General features: G+C 43.4%; 1 protein-coding gene across 1 annotated transcript; it reads right to left on the bottom strand.

The window, feature by feature from the left end:
* Positions 1-342: 342 nt before the first annotated feature.
* Positions 343-17,889, bottom strand: LOC141147717 (hemoglobin subunit alpha-5-like). Its single transcript, XM_073634909.1, has 3 exons — positions 17,751-17,889; positions 10,319-10,523; positions 343-550 (listed from the first exon to the last, which is right to left on the bottom strand). Exons 1-3 carry the CDS (start codon positions 17,843-17,845, stop codon positions 422-424), a joined length of 429 nt encoding a protein of 142 aa, XP_073491010.1. The 5' UTR covers positions 17,846-17,889; the 3' UTR covers positions 343-421.
* Positions 17,890-19,089: the final 1,200 nt, after the last annotated feature.

The raw sequence follows: 19,089 nt of genomic DNA on the forward strand, positions 1-19,089 counted from the left end.
GGGCCCATGGCTAGTGTTTGTATGTGCAATCACCTATAATTGTTAGCACATCGTAGTTTGAACGTAATACACACAAATGTTGAGCATTGTACTATTATTACCGTAATTAAATCTCCAGTATTTGTGGGCCCTAATTGACCTTAAGGCCAACTTTTCTCCTATGCCTTGCAGAAATGTATGTATTTTAATGTGTGTTACCACAAGGCACAGCAACATACATACTGCAGTGCATTGAATTGCAATTTATTTTGACCATACCCCAAATTACCTATGCAGAGAGTAAGCATGGAAATGGGATCTATAAATAAGCATCTAAAGAGACAGCAAAAAAACACAGACAACTACAGACATTTGAAGTTTATTAATGGTTTCTACATTGACTAATAATTTCAACTGACTTTTTCATAATGAGCGATGAAGTTTATCTGTATTGAGACACCAGGGTTGAAGACACAGCAGACAGAAACTTGTCCCAGGCAGCTTGGGCTTCAGCAGTGAATTGGTTAGGGAAATGGACAGCCAGAGTCACCTGAATGGCATGGGACAGAAGCTGCAAGAGAACATGATAGAGTAATGTAAAATTATTGGAAATGCTATTAAAGTGGAATTCTAACTTTCACCTAACTAGCCCTAAAACTGTCCCCTCCTTCCTCCTAACACCTATGTTAACTAACCTGTGTAAGAAAGATGTAGTGTATGTACTTCCTTACTTTCAGCCCACTCCGCTCCAGTCTTTCTATCCCCTGTGTCAGCAAGAGGCAGCTGCAGGGGAGAGGAGTTTTCCAATAAAGACTAGTAAAGCCCGGGGCAGTAATGTCAACCATAGACTTCAATGGTCCATTGTTGGTGCTCTCTCCTCTCCCCAGCAGTCAAGCTGACTGACACAGGGAAGCCGGGTCACCTGACCGGACTAGAGTGGTCTGAAAATAGATAAGTATATACATCTTTCCTACACACAGGGCTACCGATATGGGGATACCAGTAGTCCTCCTGCATGGGGCCCAGGCCCCATCAGTTTAGCAGGGGGACCCTGGCAGCTGACAAGCAGCAGGATCGGATCCTGGACAGGGCAGGTGATCAGTGCGGTGTGGGGCAATTACTGGAACCAATCCCCCGTGTGGTTTTCCCTGCAGCAGCTGAAAGCTGGCTTCTCCTCCTCTCCCACCAACTTTCAACTGCTGTAGGGAGAGATACAATCCAATTCTTCCTGTTGCCCGGCCCCCCTGCGTGCCTCTTTCCCCCGCAGCTCTGCTAGATTTCCCTCCTCTCCCGCCCACTGGATGCTGTGGGCTCACAAGGGGATCTTTTCAGGATGGAGAGCAGGGGGCTGGGGGGCAACGACCCCTTCCTTTTCTGAATGAACACAGTGAGTGATCAGTACCAATCACGCACAGTGTTCATTCATAATTGAAGCATAGTAAAATGTGTTTACTATGCTTCAGTTTGTGAATAAACAGGGAGCCTCTGAACAGAGTGCTTCCTGTTCATGCATCTGCAGTGTAGCTGAAGTTGCAGAGAAAATATTGTGGATCTATGGCCTCAATTCCTTTCTCTTTCTCAAAAGTGAGAAAGTCTGCATGGACACCTGAAATTTCACCCCCCCCCCCCCCCCCCACACAGCGTTATAAAAACAAAATTTTAAAAAACTATTTAAAAAATAAAGGCTCATTCATGCAGGCTATCTAAATCATACAGTGTGAATGAGCGGTTTGTGCAGCTGGAGCCACCTGTTACTCTATGACCCCTTTCACACTGGGGGGCACCTGTGTGTTAGCCGTACATGGCTCTTGTTTTAGCAGCGCTTTACCGCTGTTTAAGGAGACCTCCGTGGGGAATTTTGCCTGGGCTCGGGGGCCGCATCACAGACCTCCAACTACACCATCTGCTGCAGTAATGATTCAATCTCTGCTTGAACGACATATATTTGATAAGCTATTGAATGTAGATTTTCTTCTGTATAACTACCCCTGATGAAGGGCTTGAACCTGAAACGCGTCGGGTACCGAAGATTGTTCTCAGCTATTGGAGAGTAACATCATATGTATCTATGTCTTTGAATGGTTGCAAGGATCTTGTTATTTGCTCCTGCTCTGTTTTTAGATCATCACATGTGTGATTGATCAAATTTTATATGCTTTAAAATTTGTTTTATACAACTTTGGTAGTGTTGCTGCCGTTTAAAATCCCACCTTAGAGGGTAACACCATTTTTCTATTTCCAGCGCTAAAACACCTGAAAACTGCCTCAGTGTGAAGGGGGTCTATGAGAACACAGCGGCTGTATGTACACAGCTACAGGTTCTAATTTGACAGGTGTGCAGGTTGTGGGTGAGTGGCCCCAAATGCACACTCTCTGTGTTTTGGGCCCTACACCTGCATTCACACCTTTGTCAAATTAGGACCTGTAGCTGTGTTAATACAGCTGCTGTGTCCCCATAGGGGAGGACATAGGCTGCCTGCACACAGCTCAAGCCACATAAGAAAAATGTTGTTTCACATTGTAGAGACCACAGCGCCCATGTGAATGAGCTTCAAGACCTGATTTACACACAGAGCTTTATATAAGAACTCAATACAGCTTTATATTTTAGATTTATCAGGCATTTTGTAACCTATGTTGTTTGTGTGTGTGTGTGTGTGTGTGTGTGTGTGTGGGGGGGTCTGTCAGCCAGGCTGCACATGACCCTTTGATTTCTAACAGCAGCCCTGCCTGCACAGATAAGTTAGCATGCGTGTTGGAGGGGGGCAGTTTTAATGCTGATTAAGTGTAAGCTGGAATTCCAGTTTAGAAAAACTGCCTTTGGTGTATATATGTATGCATAGTATTTTTAACCACTTAAAGTGGAGTTCCACCCACTTTTACAACTCTTCAGCATCCCTCACTAAACTGTGCACTGTAAAAGAATTGGATATTTTTACATTTATTTTCTCAGCACCTACTGTATATTTGCTGTATTCATTTTTCACTTCCTCCTCCCTGGCCGCGGCCCATCGCATCATTTCCTGTTTGCAATGCCTTCTGGGAAGGGGCGGCAACTTCCTCTGAAACTGCCGTTGCTATGGAAACCTGACCTGAAACCTATTACACTGCTTGTGCTGCACTGAGCATGTGCGAGATCTGCAAGGATGAGATCCAGGAGGAAATGCAGTCTGGCTTCAGATGCCTACACTTAAGATGGCCACGGCCTGCTGTAAGTTTATAAAATAACAAACTACTGTTATAAACTAACAAAACAGACCTTAGTTTACAGACTAACTTTACTAGAATACATTAAGCTTGTGTATTATAGGGGTATTTTTATTTAAAAAGTATAATTTCGGCCGGAACACCACTTTAAGCTTCCATACCTCTATACCCTTATGGATGAAGTCATTTTTTTACATTCCTGGTATGGCCATGTTAAAGCTGAGTTCAACCCAGAAATGGAACTTCTGCAGATCGGATTCCCCCCCCCCCCCTCCGGTGCCACATTTGGCACCTTTCAGGGAGGAGGGGGGAGCGGATCTCTGTCAAATCCAGGTATCTGCTTCCACTTCCGGGGAAAGAAACTACACAATGTCCGGCCCCTCCTCCTTCCCACCCCCGCTGCCTTCTGGGAGACACACAGGTCCCAGAAGACAGCAGGGACCATTCAGAACGCGCAGCGCGACTCGTGCATGCACAGTAGGAAACAGGCTGTAAAGCTGCAAGGCTTCACTTCCTGTTTCCCTTAGTAAGGATGCTGGCGTCAGCACCTGGAGCTGAGGGACGGGTCGGCTTTGGGTGCCAACATCGCAGGCACCCTGGACAGGTAAGTGTCCTTATATTAAAAGTTAGCAGCTACAGTATTTGTAGCTGCTGACTTTTAATTTGTTTTTTCCCAGGCGGAACTCAACTTTAAGTCAGAAATAACTTTGTTATATCGCAAGATAACATAATAATACTTTTTTTTTGTTAGAGTGGAGAGGTATTAGAACACCTATTAGGTTTTTATTGCTGTCTGTGTCTCAGTTAAGAAGATTCTCCCTGTCTATTTGTCCTGTTTATCATTATCATTGAAAGTAAAAGTAAATGCCACATTTTGGGTTGTCCCCAAAAAAGTAATAGAGGGGAAATCTTCCAATGGGGACACTAGTTCTGGTGACCTGGGGGTCCCCAAGGAATTCCCTTAAAGCGGAGGTCCGCTGAAAAAAAAAAATTAAAAGCCAGCAGCTACAAATACTGCAGCTGCTGACTTTTAATATATGGATACTTACCTGTCCAGGGAGCCCGCGATGTCGGCAGCCGAAGCCGATCCATCCGTCGGCTCTCGGCTGCTGCCGACATCCTCGGTAAGGGAATAAGGAAGTGAAGCCGTGCGGCTTCACTTCCTGGTTCCCTACTGCGCATGCGCGAGTCGCGCTGCGCGTCATCTCTGGTCCCTGCTGTGTTCTGTGTCTCACAGAATACAGCGGTGGAGGAGAGTGTAGGCGCCGGAAGTGGCGTAGGTCACCGCAAGCTCCGCAGTGATCTATGCCAGGAAGTGGGAGCAAATACCTGTATTAGACAGGTATCTGCTCCCTCCTCCCCCCTGAAAGGTGCCAAATGTGACACCGGAGGGGGGGGGGAATCCAAAAAGTGGAAGTCCCATTTTTGGGTGGAACTCCACTTTAATTTGCAAGGATTTGCTCTCACTTCCTGTTTGGCTATGGGACAGGAAATGATGAGAAATCTCTGCAATGGGACACAGATGGCAACAAAAAAATCTGACAGGGGTTATAACCCTCCCTTGCTTCAATAGTAATATATTTGAATTATTATTTTTTTTATTAATAAGTTGCTTCAACTTATGCTATATGCAGATCAAGAGTCACCACTTTGAATAAAATAGTAAAAAAGATATAAAATAATAAATAAGAGTAATGAATACTTTGCAAGTGTCTTTTAAAGCCGAACTCCAGCTTTTGTCACATTTTACATAGTTCCTTTGGGCCTAGCTGGCTCAAAAGAACTATGTCCTTCACTAACAACCCGGAACTCAATAGAGTCTGTCTGAGTGGTGCTCAGCCATTCATAGAAAGGGATGTATTCTAGCAATGAATACAAAGTTTCCTGTGATTGGCTGAGTCGGAGAGGTGGGCTGATGATGTCACAACCTCTGACTCAGCCAATCAGAGTAAACTTTGTATTCATTGCTTGAATACAATGCTTTCTATGAATGGCTGAGCGCCGTTTAGACAAACTCTATTGTGTTCCGAGTATGAGGCAGGAAGGTCTTGGCTTACATCTGGAACACAGTGCTGTATGCTGTATGTAGCCTCACCTACTTTCAGTTTATAACCGCACATCCAGCAGCCTCATAAGTTAGTGAGGGACATAGTTTGTTTGGGCCACCTTGGCCCAAAGGAACTATGTAAAGTGTGACAAAAGCTGGAGTTCAGCTTTAACACATAAGCTGTTGATATGTGATACATATCATTTTGACTGCTGGGAATTGCTGATAATAGCAGCTAGTTGCAGGGGAGATGAGCAGGGCATGGGAGATACACCTAGGGTTGCCACCTTTTCTGCAAGCCAATCCTGAACATTCTTGTACCCATAAAATATGCTTACAATGCTGAGCCACAAGTAAGTCTCTCACAGACATGTATAAACCTCAGAACAATAATTAAAAAATAAAACTCTTCCAATACATATGATTTGTAGACTGAATGAAAAAAACTGAATCCTCTATCCACACAAATTAGGTGGATGGAGGAATTTCCTCCCTCCTTAGGGGGAGGGGGCCAGAGGATCTGGCCATTTCTGATTAGTGCTCTGTGTGATGAATCAACAGATCGCCCGACTCTGTGGAGGAGCAGAGATCCCACTGACTGGGGGGGAGGGAGGGTAGTAGAGTGTTCCTCCTGCCCGGGACAGTTAGCCACAGTTCATAAATGTGAATAAATGTGTCCGGGTTTCATGCAGTCTGAAACCCGGACACATGGTCCAAAACCCAAACTGTCCGGGTGAATCCTGGACAGGTGGCAGCTCTAGATACACCCTAGAAACTTTTTTAGGGCATATCTCTAGCACCCAAGGTCCACAAGTGGAAAATAAATTTAGAATAGTATGGCCAAATAAGCAATGGGCTCCCAAATATTTCAGGGAATGTATTGGCGCAAAGCACATCCTCATTCCTTGTTCGCTACTAATATGGTTAAAGCATATCTAATGCTGCTTAGGAAGCTGCTGCTCCAGGGTTAGATACTGACACAATGACTGGGATGATATATTGGAGGTTCCTTTACCCGCTTGATGTCCGCCAGAGACAACTTAATTCATTACAAATTTTTCATGATTTTCCGACTCATTCCAATGTTCCTTTACCCTCTTTTTCCCCTTTTTTCAGTTTTTAATCATTAAGAGGTACCCCTCATATGTTCCATTGGATCTTATTCTTGTATCATTCCCCTCCTTTTCCTTGTCAGTATACACCTTTCGACATGTGATTGATTCTTACTTAACATTATACATCTTCTCCTAATGTCTGATTTAGATGAGATGCACTGCATGTTGTTCTGCGCCTGCTTGCTTGGTAGCGAGTTCTCGCTTTCCTTCCCCTCTTTGTTTGACTGCTAGATGCCCTCTGGCAGCGACGCTGGCATTCACTTGGTCTGGCATCACAGGAGCCTTCCTGGTTGCCATGGGACCTAACGTGCGTCGGTGGGCGGGAGACTTACCACGCTACACAGTCACGTAATTGGAGGGTTCGACGCCCTGGGTGATGCCATCTCCCAGCGTTCGGACCTCCGGCATGATGGAGACCAGCTGCCTCTGGCTCCGTGGTGCCATGTGGTGCGCCGCCAGTTTGGGGGGGCATCCAGGAGCTTAATTGGAAGATTGTTCTGTAACGCCAGTCTTGCCACGCCCTATGTGTAACCAGGAAGGGATATAAATGCCATCCTGTGCTCACTCCCTTGCTACATATGGAAGAAATCAGTTGCATCTTTGTTCTGCTGCATGTTAAGATATTATCAACCATTTTGACTTTCTGCTCTAATCGTGTCCATTTTCTATTTGGTACCCTCTGTTTTAGTTTGATGGGTTTGTTATTCCCAGTAATGCAATACCAAAACGTGTTTTTATTGTATTTATAGACACGTTAGAGCATCACAACTAGATGCAACAGACCTGGACTCATTTAGGAGTACACTTGCGCATCCCCCCCCACACACACACACACTTCTTTTCATCTGGGTGCTGTATGCCTATGGCTTCAAACCTTTGACAATTTTAAACTGCCATCTATGTTTGGATCAGTGTAATCCTACTACCTCTTTACATTGTCACTCCTCACATTTTATATGATACAAGTAGGTTTAGAACCATCACAGAATACTTTTATCTATTAATTCTATTATATATTTCTACTTAATTATTTTTAAACATTTGTATCAATTTAGATGCTTGATGATCTTGCTTCGGACACATTTGTCCTCTTATGCCCCGGCCCCTGTTGGAGAGTTACAGTTCGACATTTGGTGTTTCCTTCCTTCCCGGCTTGTTTGTCGCAGCTCCAGCTGTGTATTTTCTTTTGTTTTTGAGCTTTGACTTCCATAGGTTGAATCATTAACACATAGGATCAGTATGTTCAGTTTTATATATGACTGTCTCTGTATATGACCTTTTTTATAAACACCATTGAAGTCTGTTCATGTTTGTAATTATATGCATTCTATAATTGTAGATTGATTTTGCAAAAATCTGGAAATTATATAACCTATTGTCCCTGAAGAAGACTCCTATTGTTTATGTTGAAACGCGTTGGAATTCTTCTGTCTCACCCAGACAGCTGACTCCTAGGTTATTCCTTGGTTTGATTTGATGCTGTTTATCATACCTTGTGTGTGTTTTTATTGATCAACCCCTCTTTTTCTTCAATATACATTCTCTAATTGTTTTGTTAATATAGTATAATAATAATATAGATAGTATGGCTGAAATCGCATTGCATTCGGACTAAACTCGCACAGGACCCTTTTTTGGTCCGCACCAGAATCGGATTGCATGGTTGTTCACACCTATGCAATCCGATTCATGCCCAAACTGACAGTTCGCAGTGCAATATGCAAGCTGAAATGGGGGTGTCATTAACAATGTATTGACACTCCCCAGCAGTTTTCATATGGCAGTGTGAATTGCCGTGCGAGTCAGGTGCGATGCGGGAACCGCAGTGGATTCGCAGGGTTCCCGCATCGCAGTAGTGTAAACCGGGCCTTAATGGTATTTAGGGATTTGGTACTGCTTGTTCAGCCAGACAATGCCAAGTTCAGCCAGCGTATAGACGTATGCAGTAGGCACATAAGATTTTGTTTTGAACAAGAACTCTATGTTAACCTATGTGTCCATGCACATTTTGGTGTTTACAGACATATTTGAAGAGGAGCGTTTACAGGCTAAAAAAAAAAATGGGCAGAAAAAAATGCTTGATGCACATAAACACAGTGTTCAGGCGCGTTTGGAGTTTTCAAGTGTACATTTGATTATAGTGAAAAAACATTAACATTTTCAATATCTTATCTAGATATAGAATCTGTCCTGTGATGCTGGGACTGTATACTCTGTCCTGTGATCTGAGCTGTATACTCCTGACACTGTGTGTGGAAGCAAGTGGAATACAGGGTATGGAGTGGGTGGATTATATAAGGGGTGTGGTTTATGAGAAGTGGGAGGGGTCAAAAACGATGGGCGGGGTCTGGCGCCCCCCCATCCAAAAACTTCACCATCCGCCACTGCATTCAGCCTACCCATTAACGGTTTGAATCTTGCCCGAGACTGTATAGCCAGCCTTATTTTGTTATATGCCCACCTTTTTACATGTGCTGTTTTTCCTATTTTTCACTAATGGGATGGTGAGATAGTTTTCACCTCACCTCTAGTGGTAACTGTGAAGTTTAGGATTTTCTGCTATTTTCTGCCCTTGTTACAATAGACTTCAGAGTATATAGAGAGGGAAAGGCTGGGTTCACACTAGTGCAAATTGGTTCCCCCGCATCCAATCTGCATGTCAGGAGACTGTGACCGGTGTTCTATCGAGAAATGCCCCACGTCGAAAAATGCTTCCTATGGGTTTGCACATGCGCAGTACGTAACGTCACTCCAGCTGATATGTTGATCAGCTGGCGTGATGTCAACACGGCACATGCGCAGATCATCAGTGGCAGTATCCAACAATTCTGCCTCGCTATTGCGGAGCGGGTTGTGGGTGTGTTGAAGAGTGGGTTTTGTGTGTTTTAACCCGCCCTTAGACACAGCCCAAACCCGCCATTTAACACACTCAAGCCGCCGTGCAACAGACATAAAACATGTCGTTCAATACAGCCAAACCCCTCCCCGCAACAGTGAGGCAGAATCTGACAATTTCATTCTCTCTCGGCGCTTAGCAAATCGTCAGATACTGCCTCAGACGATCTATGCATGCTCCCTGTTGACGTCATGCTAGATGATCAACATATCAGTTGGAGTGACATTGCGTACTGCGCATGCACAGACCCATCTGAGGCATTTTTCGATGGAGGCCATTTCTCAATAGAACACAGGCTCTCAATGGAGCAGGTTCACACATCCCTGGGACGGCTGCGGAACGGTTTGCAGAAGAGTCCTGTGTGTCTTTTGGTCCATTTCAGGTCCAAATCCAGCCAACAATTTGGCCCTGATTTGTCCCTGAAATGTAGAACAGGGATGCACTGGACCCCTGCTGTAAACCCAGCCTAAATCCATCCAGCAGAGGCACAAAGCAGCAAAAAATAGAAGTTATAACTCTACATTCTGTCTAAAGCAGCTTTAGACAAGGTTTAAGCTGGTATGTCTCCTGGTGCTGCAATTTTTGCAAAGTAAGATAAATGAAGACATATAGGCAACACAGTGGCTACGTGGTTAGCACTTCTGCATAGTAGAACATGTGTTGTTGGTTCTAATCCCAATCATGGCTCTCCCTGTGCCTATGTGGGTTTCCCCTGGGTTTCCCTCCAGACTCCAAAGACGTGCTTGTAGGCAAATTGGCCTTGTATGTGTAGATATGAATGTGAGTTAGGGACCTTAGATTGTAAGCTCCTTGAGGGCAGGGACTGATGTGAATGTACAATATATATGTAAAGTGCTGTGTAAATTAGCAGTGTTATATAAATACCTGTAATAAATGTAAAAAAAAAGGATGTGAGGCCCTTATAATAGAGGCATCAGGTATGAAAAGGGAAATCCAGCTGCATTGATCTTCTCACTGGATTGGCCTTTGAAATACTTATACAAATTTGACTGGCATTTCTCTGTTTTTCTTAGATGCTTAAAGGGATTCAATGTATATGAAAGTTTAACTTACTCTGAAGTTACCAGGGTCAACCCTGAGTTTGCGGGCATGAAGCTCGCTGAGGGAAGACAGAGCAAAGTCAAGATCATTCAGATGTTGAGCAGCACTTCCAATAGCTTTTAAAACCTTTCCACCATGGCTTTGAAGATCCTTAGAGCCATGGCTCACGTCAAAATGGCTGAAGTAGGTTTTCGACTGAGGGAAGCTCAGAAACAACCTGGATTGGAAAGAACCAAATGTTTATTACTTATTATTAGCACTCTGAAAGGCAATGTGCTAAAATGTTGTAAAACTAATGTTAACCTATTGCGATTTGGTGTTATTTAAAGTAGATATAAACTTAATGACTAAAATCATGTAAGCTTTACCCACTTCAATACAGGGCACTTTTACCACCTTTATGCTCAGGCCAATTTTTATCTTTCAGCGCTGTCATACTTTTTTTGAATGGGAATTGCGCGATAATGCAACACTGTACCCATATGACATTTTTATAATTTTTTTCACATAATTAGAGCTTTCTTTTGGTGGTATTTAATCACCGGTGGGTTTTTTATTTTTTGCTAAAAAAGCCTGTGGGGTGCACGTGAGGCGTGTTTCGGGAGGACATCATACAACATCCACCAGTAACGACAAAGGTCCCGCCCAGCTGTCATTTGACTATAGGCCCAGGCGGGAACTGGTTAACATGTTAATATAATTTCAAAAGTTGTTTTAAAATTTTTTTTAATGGTTGCTTTCACTAAATTCATACCTGTGATCTTTGCACAAAGATCCCTTTTCAGGTACTTTCAGTTGTGGGGTTACAACCAGGGCCGGACTGGCCTACCGGGATACCGGGAAATTTTCCGGTAGGCCGCCTGCCCTGGGGCCGCTTTAAGCTGTGGCTGACTGCAGCGCTCCCCTCCCTCGCTCTCTTTCTCATATGTGTCACACACACAGCAGGCATCTCCCGCGGTGTGTGTCATGGAGCTGGCTGGGTCTGTGTTTGGCTGTGCTGTAGCAAGGTCCTGCCCCCCTAGACCGGCTTGTGTGATAGTAGATAGAACACTGATTGAATCAGTGTTTCACCTATCACACAAGCTGGTCTAGGGGGGCGGGACCTTGCTACAGCACAGCAGAACACAGACCCAGCCAGCTCCTGTTTGTTCCGTGACACACACCTTGGGAGATACCCGCTGTGTGTGATCGAGGCAATGCCATGGTGAGTGCCATGCACAGTGGGGCTGCATTCATATCCACAGTGGGGCTGCATTCATATCCACAGTGGGGCTGCATTCATATCTACAGTGAGGCTGCATTCATATCCACAGTGGGGCTGCATTCATATCCACAGCGGGGCTGCATTCATATGCATAGTGAGGCTGCAATGATGGGCACAGTGAGGCTGCATTCATGGGCACAGTGAGGCTGCATTCATGGGCACAGTAAACTGGCATGTGATTGACAGTGAGGCTGCATTCACGGGCACAATGAGGCTGCATTCACAGGCACAGTGAGGCTGCATTCATGGGCACAGTGAGGCTGCAATCATGGGCACAATGAGGCTGCAGTTATGGGCACAATAAAGCTGCATTCACGGGCACCGTGATGTTGCATTCATGGGCACTCACGGGCACAGTGAGGTTGCATTCATGGGCAAAGTGAGGCTTCATTCATGGGCACAATGAGGCTGCATTCATGAGCACAATGAGGCTGCATTCATGGGCACAATGATGCTGCATTCACTGGCGCAGTGATGTTGCATTCATGGGCACAGTGAGGCTGCATTCATGGGCAGAGTGAGGCTGCATTCATAGGCACAGTAAGGCTGCATTCATGGGCACAGTGAGGTTGCATTCACGGGTGCAGTGAGGCTGCATTGATGGGCACAGTAATGCTGCATTTGATGGACAGTGAGGCTGCATTCATGGACACAGTGAAGCTGCATTCATGGGCACAGTAAGGCTGCATTCACGGGCACAGTAATACTGCATTTGATGCACAGTGAGGCTGCATTCATGGGCACAGTGAAGCTGCATTCATGGGCACAGTAAGTCTGCATTCACGGGCACAGTAAAGCTGCATTTGATGGACAGTGAGGCTGCATTGATGGGCACAATGAGGCTACATTCATGGGACAGTGAGGCTGCATTGATAGACACAGGGAGGCTGCACTGATGGGCACAATGAGGCTGCACTGATGGGCACAATGAGGCTGCATTGATGGGCACAATGAGGCTGCATTCATGGGCACAGTGATGTTGCATTCATGGGCACAGTGAGGTTGCATTCATGGACACTCATGGGCACAGTGAGGCTGCTTTCATGGGCACAGGGAGGCTGCATTGATGGGCACAATGAGGCTGCATTCACGGGTACAGTGATGTTGCATTCACGGGCACAGTGAGGTTGCATTGATGGGTGCAGTGAGGCTGCATTCACGGGCACAGTGATGTTGCATTCACGGGCACAGTGAGGTTGCATTGATGGGTGCAGTGAGGCTGCATTCACGGGCACAGTGATGTTGAATTCATGGGCACAGTGAGGTTAAATTGATGGGTGCAGTGAGGCTGCATTCATGGGCACAGTGAGGCTGCATTGATGGGCACAGTGAGGCTGCATTGATGGGCACTGATGAGGCTGCATTGATCTCTTGTACCATGTCTGCAGTCTCTGACCATCTCTTTTAGCATGTCTGCAGTCTCTGACCTTCTCTTGTACCATGTCTGCAGTCTCTGACCATCTCTTGTACCATGTCTGCAGTCTCTGACCATCTCTTGTACCATGTCTGCAGTCTCTGACCATCTCTTGTACCATGTCTGCAGTCTCTGACCATCTCTTGTACCATGTCTGCTGTCTCTGACCATCTTTTTTATCATGTCTGCAACCTCTAATCTTATATCACGTCTGCAGTCTACGAGGGAGTCTGGAGAGGAGTCAAGAGAGGGAGAGCTGCCAGGATGGGAGAAGTCAGACATGTGTGGACTGTGAAGAGGAGAATATAGGATAAAACCAGAGCCACCAAGCTGGAGCCAACTGACTAAGCCCTGCAAGGTGCACCTGAGAGGATGTCAGTGACAGCACCGCCAGGCCAGTCTGAGGGGGGTCACTGATGTAAGGGGGGAGTGAATACAACAATGTAAGGGGGCACTGACATAAAGGTTTCCTCCTAGATTAGTAAACCCCCCCTACCTTAGTGCATAGCTCCCAACTGTCCCTGATTTCAAGGGACTGTCCCTGATTTGGAGCAATGTCCCTCTTTCCTCCTCATTTGTCCCTCATTTTGGTCTCATCTATATAGTTGTATATAAAATGCACTTTTTATCTTTCAAAAAGTGTTTCCCAGTGCTAAACCTTGCATCCAATTTCTAAATTGCTGCATTTGTACATTTTAAAAGCCAATATAAAGGAATAGTAGTGGTAAAAGAAAACCCTTGTGGATTTAATTAATCTTTTTTTTTGTTAATTCTCCCTTAAGGGGGTGTGGCAAGGGGCGTGTGCTATGCCTACATACGTTTGTTAGTAGGTGTCCCTCATTCCCAACTCCCATCTCAATGTTGGGAGGTATGCCTTAGTGTATTCTTTCTGTGGAAGGTAGTCTCTGGTCAACAGAGTCCCCCCCCCCCCCCACGTTCCCAGAGTTCCTGGGGTCCCCCTTGATTAACCACTTTTAGCACTATTAAATATTATATATATATATAAAGCCCTATGTGCTTTCATATCTGTCTTCTCTATATATAATACACTCTTCAAATGTGCTTTAAAATGCATGGTTTTCCCTTTCATGAACCAGAAAATAATGACGTTGTGCTGTTGGGCTGGTATAAAAATGCTATGGGGCTGGTATGAATTTTCTTCCAGAGCTGGTTTTTATTCCCAGTCCGGCCCTGGTTACAACTCTCTCCCAATTGTCACCTTGTCACATTATGTTGTCACCCTGATAGAGGCTACAGTCATTCCTGATGTGCAGCTGCTGCTAAAGCGAGTGCAAGTAGACAGCAAGTGATTGAATAAGGCTGGAGGAAATCAACAGTGATAAGATGCAATATAGGCTAAAAAAAAGCATTATCCACTTAGGGTTTAAGGCCTATTTACACCTTAGCATTGTGTAATGCTAATACATGCACATTACATTGTCATCTGTTAACATGCATTGCATAAAGGCAACCAGTTGTGAATGAGCTACTAACACACAACACACAGCACAGACATACTGTAAATAGACATTATTCATTTTTCAAATGCACCACACCACAGTGCACTGCATATGATATGCATTCTAGTGCTCTGCAGTGCAGATGTTTTGGCAGTCACTGTATTAGTGAATTAGGATGCCATTCAAAATTCACCACACAGTAATGCCCTGTACACACGGTCGGATTCTCCGATGGAAAAAGTGCGATTGGATTGTGTTGTCGGAAATTCCTACCGTGTGTGGGCTCCATCGGACTTTTTCCATCGGACTTTCCGACACACAAAGTTTGAGAGCAGGATATAACATTTTCCGACAACAAAATCCGTTTGGTTAAATTCCGATCGTGTGTACACAAATCCGACGCACAAAGTGCCACTCATGCTCAGAATAAATTAAGAGACGAAAGCAATTGGCTACTGCCCCGTTTATAGTCCCGACGTACGTGTTTTACGTAACCGCGTTCAGAACAATCGTTTTTTCCGACAACTTTGTGCGACCGTGTGTATGCAAGACAAGTTTGGCCCAAAATCTGTTGGAAAAAATCTGATGGATTTTGTGGTCGGAATGTCCAATCAACGTCCGATCGTAAAAGTGCACATTTTACTGCACTTTGTAGTTCACAAGTGTGATTGAGCAATAGACTTCTACTTTTAAAAATATATTAATTGTTTAGTAAAGTTGTTTACCAAATCCAATAAATGTGACTCAAATTCACTGAAAACTTTGACAAGCCAAGATGTTTTGTTTAAATTTCTTTTACTCCTTGGGCAACCAGATACTCCCTATGGATCAGTGCAAGTTTTTCATTTAATTTTATGGACTGATTTGAAAATACTGTAAATTACATACCAAATTAATACAAATTGACATTTTAGGACACAAGCAAGGCTTTATTTTGGCAGCATTGTTTTGTAAAAAAAAAAAAATTAATTAAAGTCCTGCCTATATGTAAATACGCCCAGACCTAACACTTGACATTTAGGCCCCGTTCACACTGAGGCACTTCTAAACTGCCAGTAAAACACTGAGCGCTTTTGAAGAGCTTTTCAGTCGCTTTTGAAGAGCTTTTTCATTCAATTCAATGGAGAGGGGCGTTTTATCACCGCCCTGCCAGTGCACTGCCCCAGTGTGAAAGCATTTATTGATTTTAATGGAAATAGGTTTTCGTGAAATTTTCAGGGGCTTTTTTTAGCGTGAAAGCGCCTGAAAAGCGCTTCAGTGTGATAGGGGTCTTATGTTAATGAGTGACTGCTTCCATATGAATTGCTTTGTGACAGATTTGCTTAAAAATTGATGCATTGGGGTTGATTCACTAAAGGCAAATAAGCTGTTCACTTTGCAAGGAAAGTTGCCCCCAGAGCTTAGTAAATTCTATGATGCTTCACTATTTACTAAGAATGCTCAATTATGTAAAAGAAAAATAAAAAAAAAACAAAAACATAATTTTTGCTTGTACATGCTTAGATGATGGAGATTAGCGGATTCACTTTGAGTATTGAATCTTCTTGATTGAGTATGCAATCAATAAAAAAGAAACATGATTTTTCTTAGCACATGAATTTATGACTGAAGTGAACACAGTTTTGCCTTATTCAGTAAACTAATTGAACATTCACTTTGGTGAGTGAACCGTCTCTACATTTAGTAAATCAGCTTCATACTATCAGCACAGGTAAGACATTAATTTGGAAGTAAAGTTCCACACATTACTTTTACCTATAGGTAAGCCTATAATAAGGCTTACCTATAGGTAGTGTAAATATCTCCTAAACGGGCATCGTTTTTCAGATATTTACATTATATGCAGCTAGTGACGTCACTGGCGCATGTGCTCTGAAGGAATGGCCAGCCGTGCCATTCCTTCCGAGCCCTGTGCCATAATCAGCAGCTCCCGTACGCATCACGGCTCCAACCAGTCACAGAGTCGGAATCCGCGAACCCGAAAGCAAGACGGGTGAAGATGGGAGTCCACTGCAGCTCTGAGATCTCGGCATAGGAGGGCTTCGTTTTAAGGTAAGTTTAACATAATGTGCTAGTATGCAATGCTTACTAGCACATTATGCCTTTACCTTGCAGTGTGTAAAAAAAAAAAAATTCCAGTGGTTAAGAACCTCTTTAACTGTGTGACAGACTGGGGTTGATTTACTAAAGCAATACAGACTGGTCACTTAGGAGAGTCAATGTTAAAGTGGTGTTCCACCCTAAAAAAAAAAAAAAATGCATGACTGTGCCTAAAAAAAAATAAAAAAAAACATTTGGAAATTTTTTTTAACTTACCTCTAAATACCTGTTGACTGAGCGGCCAATCACGGCGCGCGGCGCCGCTTGCGCATGCGCAGTGGGTGCCAGGCTGTGAAGCCAGAGCCCGGCGCCCACAGTTGCAATGCCGGCACCGCCGAACGGAGGGGGAGACGAGCGGGGCTTCGATCCCCCGCATCGCTGGACCCTGGGACAGGTAAGTATCCAATTAAAAGTCAGCAGCTGCAGTATTTGTAGCTGCTGTTTTTTTTTTTTTTAATAGGCCCTCCTCTTTAACTTTGCAAAGTAAAACTAAGGCTGACCATAGATGATCAGCAAGCTAAATAAAAAAAAAAAAAAGACTGCTCCATCCACAGGACTCCGCACTGTGAGAATATATTGATCAGCAGTTCCATATTGTCATGAACAGGAACAGCCACACACACATTAAATATAGTAAATACGGTGAAGCTATGTTCAAGTACTCAATCATGTGTTAACAAAAATCCTGTGTCTTTTTTTTTTCTTAGTTTCCCCACACATTTAAAGTAAGCACAAGTTCACCTTGTTTACTATCATTAACTTTGTAAAGTAAAAATACACCTCTAAAGTTAACATCCAATTTGCTAAGTAAACATCATTGACTCCTTTAGTAAACTAGCTCCTATGCGTGTAGTTAAGTTGGCTGAAAAAAGGGAAGAGCTCAATGAAGGTACATGTGCAATTCAGTACACTATATACAATATATTGTATGTGCAATCCCCCCCCCCCCCCCCATAGTTGTCTTGATTACTTGCCAATCAAAATAAAACAAAACTTTTTGAGTGGAGTGGTTTTTATTCTGTTAGCACTAGCAGAACTATGCAAAATACACAATAACAAAGTAGAAACATTCTGTTAGGTCAAATTGTATGGCCTCTCAATAGAAATCTAATAATAAGCCACGTTATAAGTTGTCCAGCAACAGGATGTAAAGGATATGTGACCAAATTCTGGGTGTAATAAAAGTAATATTATATTTTATATTACCTCTCCAAAGCCTCCGCTCCAATGGCGCTCTCATGACCAGCCACCTTAGACCAGATAGAGGCGATAGAGGCCTTCTCAGCAGCAGTGAAAATCATGGTTGGTTCAGGTTAGCACAGATGTATAACAGTCCCTTTGTCGACTAAGCTTCCCAGTTATTTTAAAGTTAAACAGGTTAGAAAAAAAATCACCTAAGCATTTTCCATTGGCTAGCTCTGTAGTTACACCCATCCTCTTATCTGTAGTACAAAGAATGATGTCAGTGATCCATAGTGGCTGATACAATGACATACTGTATCTCTTTATCACTCCATACACTGACCACAGCCTACACAATACAAAAAGTAGCATTCTGTATTTTAGACTGATAACAGAAGTGTGTACTTTTGAGAATCAATTACATGATCATTTACTATTTAAATGTTCTTTCTTTAGTATGTTTCATTCTTTATATTTTCAAACTTATATGATCTGAAATGTAGGTTTCGAATTCTTAGATTCTATAAAGCAATATTTAAATTGCAAGTGTTCCCATACATTTTAACTGGATTAATGCGACCTGACTTGGAGAACCAGATATTAACATATACAATTTCTCTCACTCTATTCTCACTCAGAGAAGATACTTAAAAAGTCCATTTAAATATTGATGTGAAAAAGCATTATAGCGATTAATGCTGCGGCCTGCAGAGTTCTAAAATACTGGTAATGCCTATGGTCATAGTATGTAGTATCCCAAGGTTTCTCATTCAGAAATATCACACTATCTTCAAACTCAAAGGTCTTTGTTTTAAATGTCAAAAGTAGGGATGGGCCTAATGACCCCCTGTTTGGTTCGCACCAGAACTTTCGAACATCGGGAAAGTTTGCAACCGAATGACGAACCCCATTGAAGTCTATGGAACCTGAACGTGAAAAATCAAAAGTGCCCATTTTGAAGGAAGTAAGGATGCCATTAATTGGGCATACAATGTTTATGGGGGTCCGGGTACTGCCCTGGGGGACATGTATCAATGAAAAAAAAGTTTGTAAAAAACATCATTTTTAAATGAGCAGTGATTTATTCCTTTTAATAAAGTGCCCAGGGGATCCCCTTAGTTCACTTGTAAAGTGGCACATCTGTACTGTGTATAAAAGCTGCTGCAGCAATAATTGCATTTATAAAGCCCAAAAAATTATATTTTTCTTTCAATCTTTCCTTATTTTGTAAGCAACGGCTTGGGTAGCAAGTCTGTATGATGAGGCCACAATGTAGTGCATGGGGAACAAGATTAGAGATTTTTGGGATAAATTCTGGTGTCTCTACAACAGACTTTTTTTTTTTTTTTTTTTCTTTTTATTC

This window comes from Aquarana catesbeiana, linkage group LG06 (assembly GCF_042186555.1).
Source record: "Aquarana catesbeiana isolate 2022-GZ linkage group LG06, ASM4218655v1, whole genome shotgun sequence".
In the NCBI taxonomy this organism is placed as follows: domain Eukaryota; kingdom Metazoa; phylum Chordata; class Amphibia; order Anura; family Ranidae; genus Aquarana; species Aquarana catesbeiana.